General features: G+C 38.8%; 1 protein-coding gene across 1 annotated transcript; it reads right to left on the bottom strand.

Moving 5' to 3' along the window:
• Positions 1 to 4,575: 4,575 nt before the first annotated feature.
• On the bottom strand, positions 4,576 to 15,178 carry nt5dc2 (5'-nucleotidase domain containing 2). The gene is made up of 14 exons (XM_042409046.1): positions 14,697 to 15,178; positions 11,183 to 11,367; positions 11,020 to 11,094; positions 10,878 to 10,933; positions 10,533 to 10,626; positions 9,168 to 9,296; positions 8,631 to 8,691; positions 8,432 to 8,534; positions 8,226 to 8,327; positions 7,960 to 8,041; positions 7,739 to 7,825; positions 6,338 to 6,478; positions 5,770 to 5,834; positions 4,576 to 5,207 (listed from the first exon to the last, which is right to left on the bottom strand). Exons 1-14 carry the CDS (start codon positions 15,157 to 15,159, stop codon positions 4,946 to 4,948), a joined length of 1,905 nt encoding a protein of 634 aa, XP_042264980.1. The 5' UTR covers positions 15,160 to 15,178; the 3' UTR covers positions 4,576 to 4,945.
• Between the last annotated feature and the right edge of the window lie 209 nt (positions 15,179 to 15,387).

Consider the following 15,387-nt stretch of genomic DNA (forward strand, 5'->3'; position numbering starts at 1 on the left):
AAGAGATGTGGTCCCATCTGTTGGTTTTGGTCTGTTAGGCAGATGGCCGCCTACCTAGAGCCTCGTTCTGCTTGAGGTTTCTTCCCATTAAAAGGGAGTTTTTCCTTACCGCTGTCGCCAAGTGCTTGGTCATGGGGGAATGTTGGATCTCTGTAAAATAAAGAGTCCGGTCTAGACCTGCTTTATGAGAAAAGTGCCCTGAGATAACTTCTGTTGTGATTTGGTGCTTATATTTATATACATATAAATAGGAATTGAAAAAAAAAATTGAATTGTTGCAGTATTTCAGCACAGTGGAGCCATCATAACGCCACATGATAAAAGCAGGTAAACAGCAGCAGTTAAGGTGAGGAAAGATAAACACATGTATAATCCAGTATAGTGCACATCACTGAAATTCAAGACAGGTCCAGTTTCAGCATGGTGCCTGAGATGAAGCAATGACTGGACAGAAGTAATTAGTATGCTGTTCATGACTGAGCAGCAGGAAAACTAAAATTAATTCTTGAAGCATGTTTAATACATCCAGTTAGCAGTTTAGACACGGAGGGAATTTGGCTACTAAAGCCTATAATAAGGATTTCACTATTGTCTGAATTGTCCAGTAAAAATGTCACAGGTATAGTATTAATTCGTGAAAATATCTTAAATGATTAATTTAAAAATTATTTATATGCACCCAAAAGATGTGTGTTTTTTATTTGTTTCCATCACACACTTTATTACTATCATAGTACTTTTAAATTTATAAGTGTCTGGTTCATTTTTGCATGTGTTTTAATGTCCTTCCATGCAAAAACATGCAAAGACTGAGATATGGTGTAATTATATTATAAAATTTACAAGTTTTCACTGTTGCAGTGTGATATCACAAAGAAGCCAATAAAGACCCGTAATTCATATGACACTGTACATCCAGTTTCATTTAACCCTTAAGACAAAATAAAGACAAAATAACAACAAAAACTATTTGGGGCAAATGGTGATTTAACCTTTTTCATACAGACTAATAGCTCTCATCATGTGACATCTGATTAATAATTACACAACAGTGATTCCAAACTGCCACGCTACAGGACGTTGGCAGGGGCCAATTAGTCGCTGCCCTGAGGCCTCTTACCACTGCTCATCTCCCCCGACTCTGTGTTATAGCCAAAACTCAGATTTCCAATCCCACCAAGCTTTAATTTATCTGCTTTTTTCTTTGTTAGTTGGCTGAAAGGAATACAAACCTCATGAATTAGCAAATATTTTAGGGTTTTTTATAATGTTTTGCAGAAGAACAAGAACGATAATACAGTAAAAACAAACAAGTCTGTGTTTTCTCTGCGGGGTTGCTCTCTGTTTTTTTTTTTTACTTTCAAGGGCACAAAGAAGGAATATCCTCTGCAGCAGGGAAATCTTCCTACAATGAGCCAGAGATCCTAACGTTGCTCAGCTGTAAAAGTAAAAGGTCCCGTTACATTTAATAATAGAAGAGGCTGCTGGGTAGAAGGACGGGCTGCCAGAGCACACAATCCTCTGAGTGCACAGCCTCCCGTGGCCAACATAGTGACAGACACAGAGGCACTCAGCTGGAAGCATAAAGAAATGACGGAAGGGAGGGTTCTATGAGGAAAAGAAGGAACGGAGTGACTCAGAGGTGAGAAAATGAAGCAGCGAGGGTGGAAAAGGGAAAGGGGAAAAAAAGTCTATAGAAAGATGAAAGAGAAATGATGAGGAAGTGGAACTGCAAACGGATGTAGTGGTGTGGTTTAGAGAAATCCTGGATGGAAGCAATGAAGGATGAAGGGTTGCAAGGACGGGATGGATAAAGCTCGCTGGCAAAAGGATGGACTGATTTAAGAAAGTAAAATCTGTGCAATCATTCAGAGCTGCCCCGTGAGGATCGTATATCAGCTGATGAGTCTAAAGAGTGCATAATAAAAACAGGATTTATTCCTGCTCGCTTGTTTTTTCTGCTGTTGTCAGTAAAGTGAGGCTTTAGGCTTTCTTGCCTGATTCCAAAGGCATCAAAGAGAGGTCAGCTGATGTGAGAGAAAAGTTTGTCCTGGAAGCTTCTGCTGCTCAGGTGCAGGCTTTATTCACTGAAGGCAGGCAGCCATGAAAATGAGTGAAACACCAGTCAGCCCCGCAGAAACACAGATGCACCACTGAAGATCGCATGAGGCGTTCAGTAAACAAACATTGCAGCATTTTTAAACAGGCAAAACTTATCTTTATGAAGTATTTGAATTCAAAACTATGTTAAATGATCATCAACCACCGGAGATAAATATGACCTGAAACCAGTAGTGGAAATTGGTATCATCAAGTTGAAAATAAGATCCTGGTATTAGGGAAAAAGAGAGATATACCGCAACAACAAAAGAGAGCAAAAAAGACCTGACACCTTTTCTATTTCTGGTCTAAGAATATCTCACTAATAAAAAAAATTAGACACCCATCTCCATTACCTGAAACAAACAGCCAGTATTTCCAGTAAATGAGATGGGTCCAGTTTCTACAGTTTTGTAAGTCCTTCCTTCTTTAAAGCACTGAATCTTCACTTTTCCTTAGTTTCATTAAACACAACCTAAAATAGGCAATAGCCATGTTTCTTGATGCTATAATGTGATAGTTATATTTTTCCATTGCCTTTTCAGTGAATAAACTTGTGTTTTATCTTTCTAGTCCATGATGGAACAAAACAAACAGAGGAGACCTGTATTCTCATTGGTAGGATTCTGAAATACAAGGGGGGAAAAAGTTAAATATATAATCACAATGAAGATTGTGTTTCATGCACAAGAACATGCCCAAAGAGAATTTAACACGCAGCCAACAAGGATCGTGTCAAGAGGTGGTGACGTGTAAAAAGATGTAGTCTATTACTCATGCTGGAGGGTCAAACAACACACACTCATGGATAGTCTCAGTTAACCACAGATGGATCAATAGTTTGGATGATTTAGACTGAGAGAAAATGTCATGCTGTCATAAAATGGAACATAAATCTATAAATCCTGAACAGGAATTGAGGAGCAATTAATAATTGAATGTCACGGATTGAATGTGACCATTTGAAGATATTTACTAGAAAATAACTATAATTTTCAAAACAATGTAGAATATTTTTGTAAAACATCTTTTATTTAGACATGATAAGTGTTTTGTCAGATTATGATTTCGGTGGAGAGACATAAACAACAGCTCTGGAAAATTTTGCCTACCTTGAGGTGACCCTGCATGGCCCCAGTTTGTGCCTGTAATGCTACATAAACTGGGGCTCAGGTGACTCTAACATATTTTTAATGACACAATGGGGTGATAATAGCCACATGTGACACACCTGCAGTGACATAATGGAAAACACATTTTGCTTTTCGGTATTTTGCTTTTAAGTCACCTAATATAAAGGGATAAAGAAAGGGTGCCAAACTGAAATGGTTTTGCTGCCATATTCCTCTGAAAAGATATTAAAAAATAAACAATCTCATAGGCTAAATATATCTGGAGACGAACCCCAACTTCGCTATCAACATGTAAGAGTCCTGTCAGCGGTCAATATGCGAGAATTGATTATAATGGCGTCTCGGAACCAAACTTTTGGCTTATTTTACAGGCTAGAAAATAGGCATGAAAAGAAAGAAGGAATAAACAATGAATAAATGCAACAATGCTATGCAACAATGAATAAATGATTTCATTGACTCTATGCGTAGAGAAAGGTTTGTTCATTAATAATTACACACATCATTAATACAGCATATATGCACCTTAATCAACACAAACGTCCGTGAGATAGCAGCTACACGAATGATTCCTGCGCGGGACAGCACGACTAAACTTCACTAAGACCGCTATACTCGCACTTCCAGCGATTAAATTTCATCTGCAACTACTGTACACTTCTGCCACATTATAACAACAACTACATCAATATTTTGCTGCCCAAACCCCCGAGTTATAGCAAGCAAACAGCACGTTACCTTTACTGTTGTCTTCAGTCAGGCGGCTGGATGTGAATGAGTTAGTGATGCTGAGTACGGTGGTGATGAATGGATGCTGCGCTGCCTAGCAACCAAACGACCAATGGAATAAATGCAAACATATACGATATGCACAACTCACTGTATGCATTTACTGGATTAAATGTTAGTCTCCAGGCAAGGATATACTCGCTCTGTTCAGAGTTTGACACTAGCTTTCATCTTCTGAAAGGGGAAAGTTTCTCCGTGTTCACCTTAAATCAGATTTTGAGACAGTAGAAACATGATTTGTGACATCATAGCTAGTTTTGAACTAACCAACAACTTTTGGAATGAAAAATATTAGCATTCTCAGAGATTCTGGATTTTTAAGTGAGGGAGAAAGAGTAGATCTAATTTTAAGGATTTTAACAAGGTAACTGATCCTTTCTTTGTGGAAAAACCATATTAGACACAAATTATTATTCAAAGCAGAGTATTTTTGTACATCTTAAAACATGTCTGGAGGGGATCTTTAAAGGTAACTTGCATCATTGTCACTTACCTGTTATCACTTGGGAACGAGTTATAAGAGGGTTAATAACAGATCAACACATAAAACATGCCCGATTTTACTTCTTTATTTGTTGTAATTGTGCGACGGCAGCTCAATATTGCTAATATCCATAAAACTCAGGTAAAACACTGAATGTCTGTTAAACTTGTACCATAACACGTTTAACTGAATTGCAATACTTCCTAGACAACAGCTAAATCTACAGCACCCTCTAGTGAATTCAGTGGGTAAGTGGGTCACTACAGCATGTGGAACAGCATTGCTTTGTAGAGGAGGCTGTGCGGTACCTTCCTCAGCTAAAAAGAATCCCTACTATATGAAAGAGATCCTCAGGCTACGTCAAGTATTCTCCAAGCCTAAAATTTCATTCGTTTCAGGATTTCATTCCTGAAATCAGTCACTGAGGAGAGCCCAGCTCTCATCGTATGTGAGACATTTCCTCCAGGAAAGGTATCTTCATGCAGCCTGTGCAGAGCTGATCCATCCACAGAGGAGCCTCGTGCTGCAGAGGGGTGCGGCGTGGGTAGAAAGTGTAGGAAAGGTCATAGTTCAAAAGACAGCTGAGGGAGGCCATGTAGACATCTGAGAAGCGACACAGACGTCTGGAAAAGTAAGTGGGGTTGTGACACGTTCTGAAGATGCTGCCGAACTGAGGGTTGAAAAAGTTCTTTGTCATCACCCTGGGACATAAAAGGATAAGGTATTAGTTGAAATGATTTGAAGTATGTATGTATTAATATACTTTCAGATAATTAAAGTTTAAGTAAATACACCATAAAGTAAAACTACTCAATTACCAGTGAGTCTTGCATTCCTAAAAGTCCTAAAAATATCAGAAGTACTCACTACGCAGGCCCATGTTATTATGTTACTGTTAATATCATGCAATTATTATTACTAATACTTTAACATGTAAACAGAATTTTAATGCTGCAGCTGATTGAGTTAGAGCTAATTTTAAATATCTTATATATAGTCAGCAGTTCAGTTTACTGTATAGATGCTTTGTCTTATATAGTCAGTATAGTTATCTTAATCTACAGATTATGTAGTAACTGTAAAATAAACATAGTGGTGTAGAATTAAACTGAAAGGCTTGAGTAAAGTACAAGTACCTCAGCATTGTGCCTAAGTGCATTACTTGAGTAAATGTATTTAGTTACTATGTACAACTGCACATACTTGATAAAAGCAGGGTCATTGGGTTGACTGGGAGTGAAGGTCTGAGATAACGACACTCACCTGAGTTCCTCTCTCTCCTTCTGCCATTCCTGAAGAACCTGCTGAGACTCTGGGTCCCGATGTGTCTAGGATATTGAAGAATACAACTGTATGATTGAATTTGATTAATGCACATACTGTATATGATGTGTGTGTGTTATATTGTGTGTATGATGAGTATGAGTATATTCATTATTCACCAGAGTGAAAATGTTGTTTTTACTGAATTTTTTTTCTTTTTTTCTTTGAGGTTCCTTCATATTACAGGCAACTAGGGCTTGTAAACAGAAGTTATGTGGACTGACAAGCAGCTCCATAACTGACTATTGTTTCACATCCTGTTTTTCAACATGACCACACACAAGTTAAGAAACCACTAAACGTCATTGAGGATTGAAGTTTGCCATCAATTTATTTCAAAGCATGACTAACTGGCTATGAAATGTCAACATATGAGGTTGTTTCATGCTGTTGGCAAAGACTAGACGAGATTTTTAGGCGTGTCAGGATGTGTGCATGTGGTCATAAGTGAAAACAAATTAATTATTGAGAGTGAATTCTCCAAACAGGCCTGGGATTAATGTCTCACCTGTAAGCGTTCCATCAGGCCGGTTAGAGCCTGCAGCCAGGTGAGGTTGAGAGCATACTGGTTTGTGCTCACCACTTTGGTTTCATGCTCCAGCTCAGGTACTATGGCTGCTGTACGCCAGCCATGTCGCAACATCAGGTCCTGCCACAACAAGTAAAATTGTTTTGGTCAAATTTCTGCCAATAAAATTATGACCCGTAGTATCCTGCAAGGACGCATCAAGAAATTACATTGGTTATCTTTATTTAAGAGGGAAACAGCAGAACACAACAGGGGAATTACACCCACAGCAACATATTTAGTTCCTTCCTCAGCCCTCTGAGAACATACGTTTAGTCATCTTCTGAGCAGAAACCCAAAATATACTGAGCAGGAAGATGTTTTATTAGAAAGCGTCTTATATTTCATTCGTTCTGGATGTCTTCGTATTATGAGTTTAACAGTGGCTTCCCGCTAATTAGAGAACGGATTAGATAGAAAAGTGTTGCTGCTGGGTTACAACCCAGTAGGCCCCTTAGATCTTTAGGAAACAGTCAGCTGGTAGTGCCTCAAGTCAAAAAACAAACAGGTTGAAGCTGCTTTTAGCAACTTTCCTGCACACAAATGGAACCAACTACTAGATGATCTTCTGCACACCAAATTTAGCCACTCTCAAATCTAATTTCAAAGACTCTTCTGTTTCCCCATGCCTTGATTGATTGGTATACTACTGTATTTAAATTCCCCTGAATATGGAGTACCATATCTTATTGCTGCAAATTGATTTTATTTTGTTTTTAAATGTTGTTCTCATGCATTTCTTCACCTCATGTAAAGCACTTTCTTTGTCTATGTTTGAAAGGTGCTATGCACATAAAGTTGCCTTGCCATGCCTTCAATGCTAATTAGACACACAAAAGAGTACTTGAACAATGTATATGTTTTTTGCTAATTTGTTTGTATACCCTCTACATGGTAATCCATGCCATTAATTCTACATTTCTGAGGCAGTCTGTACTGCCATCTAGTGTTTGAAATTTGCACCCTGCAGCTCGCTCTGGCCCCACCCAAAGTCCAAATTGGAACTTTTCAGAGTTGTGTAATAGTTGGACACTAGCTTTAGGTAAATACAGTATGTAATTGGTTCAACATGTCAGTCTGTGGTAGAACATATTTATTTTTCCTGTCAAGACTGCAAAAGTAGCAGTGTGCACATCTGGATTTCTGGCTTGGACTGAACATGCACATTAAATCATGTATAAAAGACATGATTATAATACTTCATAATACTGCTGAATGACATTTCACCAGTTCTGAAAATAACATTTCTTGTAAATTTCCCACTTTGGGAGGAAATGGGTAAAACATTAGATAAATAACATGCATTAAATACATAGAAAACCACCATGCTTTGACACTTACAGCTAAATCACTGTAGAGGTGGTCTCCAAAGTAGAGAACCTTTGATCCTCGCCAGCCCGTCAGTCTGAGGAAGTCAAACAGGTTTCCCTGAATCACAAGACAAAGAAAGTTGTTCTCCTTAGTTCATTTAGACACAGAGTATAACAAGTAAAAACATGTAACATTTAAGCCAGAGGGAGCCCAATAAGACAACATTCAGCTTTGCCTGAAATAATACAAACCTGTTTGTAGATCTGTCCTTTGTCCAAACTCTTTATCTTCTCCCACCGGAGGTCTCCATTTCCATCCAAGCGTCTGAAAGGTCTGTAAGAGAACCCATTTCAAGTACACTGCTGACATTACACTCACAAACAAGAAAGAAAGTTAAGTGAATGTATCAGGTTTGATGTTTTTAGTGAAAAGTACTAAGTTTTGAAACAAAGAAACTTTCCTGAATCAGATGGCACTCATCATACTAAGGAACACTTAATTGAAAGCATTTACTCACTTGATACAGTCAGTGAAGAAATGAGGTTTGTCTGCTTGTACAATAACAACATCGAAGAAGTCTCTCCAGTTTTTTCCCACCATGTGTTTCATTCCTTTATCACTGCGCACAGGGAAAAAAAAAACAAAAAACATGATTATAACAATCCCTAATTCTGAGTCAGAGTAGACTCATGAAAACGTGGGCCTCAGATGAACAAAACTTACACAAAGCTGAAGGGACTGTTGGTAATGAGGAAGAGCTTCTTTCCATGACTGACTAATTGGTGCAAAACAGCATCTGTCTCTTCTCCTCTCAGAATGAACTTATCTGTGAAGAGGAGGAAGACAACTCAAAGTGTAGCAGTCATGTTTTTGTACATGTTCTGACTTGACACAATAATGGAAAAAGAAATGGATTTCTTACCGAGATCTTGCATGACCCATTTGTACATGTAGCCTTTGAGGTGAACCATGCCAATTGCTTCCTGAGGATAAAGTAAGTGTTACATAGAGGTACAACAGCTTTTTACAACAACAGTTGATGGTAATCTCTTTGATCCAATATGAGCATTTGCTGCTAGGATATAACTCCAAACTACAGTCACTCAGAAAGAAATGGTCCAGTATGTGAAAATGCTTAAGAACCTCACAGTTGGCATGTTTTTCTATCAAAGCAGATATTATGGTGAAGTAGCTGTAGTGCACTGTAACTAGAAACCCTTGCACCTCAGGACCAAGAGGAAAAGCAATAATTGTTCTTTGTTCTACCCGACGAGAGTCCATTGCAAACTTTAACTGAGCTCAGCAGATTCCAGAGCCTCCAGCTGGAGCATCACAGAGTATGAAAACAGTGAAATACACTAGGTCGGTATACTTTATCAGTATGAGCTAGAGGGCGAGGACGGGACTAAAAACATAGTGTGTAACATTTAATACCGTGAGAGTTGGAAGGCATACTCACCGACACGTCCTTAAAGAGGTGAACTGGATCGTAATCAATGTCATTGGTGACGAAAAAATCATTTACAACAGCCAAGAGAGTCATCTCAGGAATGGAGAAGATGTCCATGAACTGCTTCACCTTTGGTCCCTATGTTACAAAATACATATAAATACTTGATATTTATTTCTGCTTGTTTACAAGGAACGCAGTATATGTTTGTGAACTTTTAAAATTAGCGTTTATTATAGTCCCTGTGAACTTTTGAATAATTCTCTGATCTCCACAAAAACTACCCACGGACAGGAAGTCCCCGGCTGAGATGAGAGCCTCACCAAAACTATTTGGAGAGGGACCATTTTCAGTAGGATTACAAGATGGAGAGGCACATTTCCTGTGACAGGAAAGCACTTAACAAGCCTGATGAACTGAAAACTATTTGACCCTGATTCAAAACATCAGAGCCCAAACTGTTCCCTAATGAGCAAACAGAACAGTTTAACCTTTGTAACTGTCAGATCCAAAAGAGATTAGTACTTTGTGAGAGTGATGAAGTGCTGCTGTTAAAAAAAAAAAAAATCTGAAGTATTTTGTTGGACACAGTTTTTATTAGTCAGCTTTCTTTGACACTGGAACATTGCCTTCCAGCTGACTCATGACGACAATGGAAAATGAGATTACAAAACTCACCATCAGTGCTTATGCAATAGTAAAGCCATGCAGAGCCAGACACTTGAAATCTCTGTGGACGGTAACATGTTTAATCCTGAACTACATCCTTGTTTGAGAGTAGTTGGATAAGATTATAACAGATGTGTTGTTCTCGTAATGTTATGAAGAGCTTTCTCATCTGTGCCAAACTTGTATTAATACAGGTTGGATGATTCAACAAAAAGTGTGTTTCATAGCTTACATACACTCACAAACCACTTTATTAGGAACACCTGAGCAATCTGTCATGCACTGTGTAGTGTATTCTGTGTAACTGCTCTGTGTAATGCAATCCAATACAACAGCTCTGCCATAAATACAACTTTTGAAGCTTATAGATTTTCTGTTTTTGTTGACTGAGGTTGTAATGGGTAGTAGTGGTGGTGTACTGGAGTGCATCATATTGAAAAGTGTAATATTTTGTCCACCCCCATTAACATACATGAGGGGGTAAATAGAAAATATCTGAATGCAATGGGCAATAAATGTAATAAATATCAGGCAGCTTTCTACACCAAATTCTAGTTCAAAGTTATTATAAACATTCAAAGCCTCTGATATCAGGTCTTCACTCCACATAGCTGAAGTTAAGCATCTGATACAGATTATCAAATTGTACTCAATTTACTGTATACTACCATGTAGTGCACAGTAAAAAAAAAACATTCTCCTCACCTTTCCATAGAAGCCGCTGTCCTGCTGCAGGGGTACATGGTAAGTTCCCCCATATAGCTGCAGGACTTCATCATCTGGCACTGCGCTCAGGCCCCTAGGAGCATGATACAAGAAGGAATGTACTAGAGCTTAAAAAACACACAACATTATCAGACAATACAAATAGTGAGTTTGCCTTCAGCAGCACGGATTTAGATAAAGAAACAGAAAAAAAATCCATGTGACATACATGTATATGGATCAAAATTAATTAATTGATAGTTGTTTCGCTAAAGTGCATTTCAGTATTGTCTGAAAGTCTTACTACTATTTTATGACCTGTACACTCAGCAGTCAACCTCTTACCTGTATACTGTTCCTGGTTGAATGTAGTGGAAGGCGTCTATCTTCATCAGAAGACCCTATGAGAGCAGGTGAAAAAAAAACCATGTGATTATCTGTACAGAACAATGCAAAGATTTCCCATTATTGATGTAAAAGAATTTACCTTTTGGATATCATAGTGAAGGCCTCGAGCAGCAAAGTTGGGAATGTAATCATATTTGCGGATATCTTCAGGGTACTGTGGAGCAGGAGGACAAAAATGAATGAACTCATGTGAACCTAAAATGAGCTGTAAAGCAAATATACTTAAACAAACTAACACACACCTTGAAATGCTCAATGAGGAAGCCTCTTGCCGTATTGTAGATCATTGTGTTGAGTGCGTTTGAGTACAGAGCCAGCGTGTAGTCATAGTCGAAGCCGTAGATGTCCACTTCGGCCAGGCTGACCTCGTTGTTAGCGTAGATGGTGGAGGAGTTGAGGAGGTTACAAGCTCCTGGTGGGATCAGGTCTGAACCAGGGAGAGCAGATGGGAAACTCTCATTCAAATTAAACAAGTAAAGCTCAAAGTGTTTTCATCTCAGAGAGGGCGAGGTTAGGCTATTCACAATGTCTGATTTAATGTAAAAAAAACAAAACAGTAATATTCTTTTTTTAATTTTTAAGGATTATGAATCTTGCTGAGTATGCACTTCTAGAGGGAGGAAAAAAGTGACTGCTGCCATTTTCAATCTAGTGAAGCTGGCAAGCTCAACGGCGGTTGCGTAATGTGTGATTATAGGATGCCAACTGACTCTTCGCTCTACTAAGTAAATCCAAAAAACAACATTTTGTAACCACCCTTATTAAATCAAGATTATTTAATCCGTCACTGACTGGGAAAGTCATTACCACAATATTCATTACCTCTAGAAACAGAAGTTCATTATCTGTTTTGTTTGTTTTGCTGGCCACTTTTGATAAATACAACAGTCATGCGGCTGACACATGGACACAGATTAAACAGTTTACAATCTGCTCCTGAGACAGTCTCTAATACCCTGACTGGAATATGAGCTCAGGACTGTGTCACTTTCAGTATATACAGCAGGAGAAAATGGGCCATGGCCTTCTGGGACAGTTCAATAAGGGTTGCAGCTGGGCAGCAGGCAGGCATGCATTTACTAACCCTGAGAGTATTTTCCCTCTAGCCGCTCACTGCTATTGGAAATGCTGTTCTTTCCAGTGCTGAGTCACAACTCAAAAGATTGGATCCGTGAAATCACTGGTTTATCCAAGAATCACTGTTCAACTTTAAATAAAACTTATCATGTTGAGAATTCATGCTTTGATTTGGCAATGAGTCAGACAGTGAGAAAAAACTTCTATATGAATTATATAGGCCTATATTTTGTATATTCTATATAATACATATAAACAAAATGTACATTAACTACAAAGAGAAGCAGTAACATGCCATATAACCAGTGGTGGAATGTGAGTACATTTACTCAAGTACTGCACTTCATAACAACTGTGAGGTACTTCACTTGTGTATTTCCATTTTATGTTCCATTATACTGTATTTCTATTCTGTATTTAGGGTTCTTGGTTCAAACCCACTGTCCAGCTGGGGCCTTCCTGTGTGGAGTTTGCATGTTCTTTGCACGTGCCTGCGTGGGTGGGTTCTCTCCGGATACTCTGGCTTCTTCCCACAAACCATAAACATGCAGCTTAGGTTAAATGGTGTCTTTAAATTGCCTGTAGGTGTGAATGTGAGTGTGAACGGCTGTCTGTCTCTCTACTACATGTTAGCCCTTTGATTGACTGGCGACCCGACCAGGGTGTACCCCGCCTCTCGCCAAATGTAAGCTGAGATCGGCTCCAGCCCCCCTCCCCCCCAGTGACCCTCTAGAGGACAAGCGGTAAAGAAAATGAATGAATGAATGAATGAATGAATGAATATACTGTATTTCTGGAGGTAAATACTGCACTTTTTACTTTAGAACATTTATCTGACAGTAACAGCTATACTTACTAGATAGTTTGCAAATTAAGATTTCAGATACAGTGTAAAACATAAGGTCAGTTTAATAATTGTTACGCATTGTTGCAGATTTAACTGCCAACATTTAAATGTTGTTTACATGTTAGTGAATCAGTAATAATAATCATATAGAACTGAAGGGGTCATTCTGCTTCACATACAGTACTTTTATTTTTGATACTTAAATAATAAGAAGCTTACATTTTAGTGATAATATTTCTTTTCTACTTAAAGTCCCCATCCATTCAAACATGTGTTTTACTTATTGTTACTTCAGTTAGATGCTTCATTGTGCAGAATGATTTATGTGCAGAGTTTAAAACTAGAAGACTTTTTCCAAATTCATCTGGTGAAACCTGGAGAAAGTTGGACATCTCATTTGGCCTATGAGCAGGATTTGTGACAAAACAACTAGTTTGGAGGCTGACTGTGGTCCAATATTTAACTTACACCTGTGTGGGAACTTGAAGCCTCCAGTGTACAAACACTATGAATGGACTTTTCAGCAAAAGGGGGAAACATCTTTTGTCAAGCAGTTAAACACTTTAAATGAGCATTTTTGCATATTCATTGATTCTGGATTTGTCAATGAGTGGATAAGGGATGGATTTGAGGCTTTTTTGAGTTAATTATACTTTTTTGAGGACATCTTACAAAATGTCTGAAGGAGATCTTTAAGCAGGAATTTGAATGCAGGGCTTTTACTTGTAATTGAGTATTTTTGCAAAACATCAGAATACTTCAGACCATATGGCCCAGCCCTACAGCCAACGTAGGTCTTGGCCATATGGTCATAATGTATAACAACAACTCTGAAAAGCAATTTGATAATAGTAATGTTCAGTTTCAAATAGAATTCCTATATTTTTCATGCCTCATTTTGCTGGACACTGTCAACTCTTCTTTGATTATGAGGCTACTTTACACCACTTGCATCTCTTTTTATTCTTCTTCCAACAGTTGAATGTTTGAGCTTCACTGTGCAGAATGATGCACGTGCAGAGTTTGACACTGGAAGGCTGTTTTCACATTTATCTGCTGAAAGTGGAAAGTTTATCTGAGCTCATTGAAAATCCAATTTTAAAGGGGTGAGCCTGCAAGCAGGATTTGTGATTGGATGCCAATCCTGGTTCAATACTCAACTTACACAAGTGTGATATAGAAACTTAAAACCTCCAGTGCACATACACTGAGAATTGACTATATAGTTAAGTAGGAGACATCTTGTGTCCAGCAGTTAAACTTCTTAAATGAAATATATTTATATATTCCTAGGTTGTGTAATTCTTATTAAGGGAGAGGGAGTAGTGGGTGTAATTTTCAGGATTTAAACAAGATAATTTAACTTTTTTTGTGGAAAAACCATATCAAACAAAATTATTGTCAAGGCAGATGCATGACATGACATAACTCTAAAATCGCTAATAGCAAAATGAAATGACTACCAAACACATATTTGCCCATATAAGCAAACGAGTTGTTTTTAAAACCAAATCCTGCAAATTTGAGAAACTGTTAGGGAGCAAATGAATTCCCACTTGACTTCTTATCAACGTGTCGTTTTATTTTAAAACTGCACAAAGTTATTTAAACTTAATCCCGACATGCATTTGAAATGGAGGAACCACCAGCATTAACGTGCCATCTGTGCGGCTATTTGGAAAGAGGATGAACACACAAAATGTCTTCAGAGTGAGCTGCTACATGTTGATGCTGCTGGGAACACACACACACACAGCCCTGATGACGTGGATGGTTACCGGTAACTTCACATGCCGTTGCTATTTGGGACAAGTGGGGATCCTCATGCTTACCGTAAACCATCCGTTTTGTGTCATTGTAACGAGCCCACAGTTGAGACTTCTGGTCCACTGGAGCAGCGGAGGAGCTGTATAACCGTCTCCTTACACCAGTAACACCGGGAGCACCCGCGGGCTCCTCGGGTCGCTTCTCTCCCCCAGTCGTGGATCTGTAAGGAGGTTCGCTGGAGGAGGGCACGTCGCCAGTGCTCGGCCTGGTGGAATCCGAGCGGCAACTTTGTTCTTTTGTTTTTCCGCAGCCATGCTTTCCTCCTCCAGACACCCTGCATGTGGTAGAAAGTCTGTTTACTTTAGGGGATCTGGCAAGAGGAGGTGTCCTGTTTCCTTTAGTCCATAATGTTCGGGTCAAGACTGTACCCGCTGTCTTGAGAGACATTTTAATGTGCAAAGCAAACACACCTAAAAACTGCTGCCTCTGCAGGCTGTAACTAGCAAGCCGATGAAAACATTCCCTCATTTCATTTTAGCCACGCCCCGCGTGCCCACGCCTCTCTATTTAAAGAGGAGGGTCTTCAGTACCTGCAGCCAATCAGAACCGTAGACCAGTAGCTCTCAAACTTTGATAACATTTTGTTCCAGTGTCACCCACATGATAAGATGTTTGCTTTTAGATATTTTCTAACGGAAAGTGTATGAAACCCATGCGCGAAATACTTTTATATTCTGTCATTGTATTACTAATGGA

This window comes from Thunnus maccoyii, chromosome 4 (genome assembly GCF_910596095.1).
Source record: "Thunnus maccoyii chromosome 4, fThuMac1.1, whole genome shotgun sequence".
Classification (NCBI taxonomy): Eukaryota; Metazoa; Chordata; class Actinopteri; order Scombriformes; family Scombridae; genus Thunnus; species Thunnus maccoyii.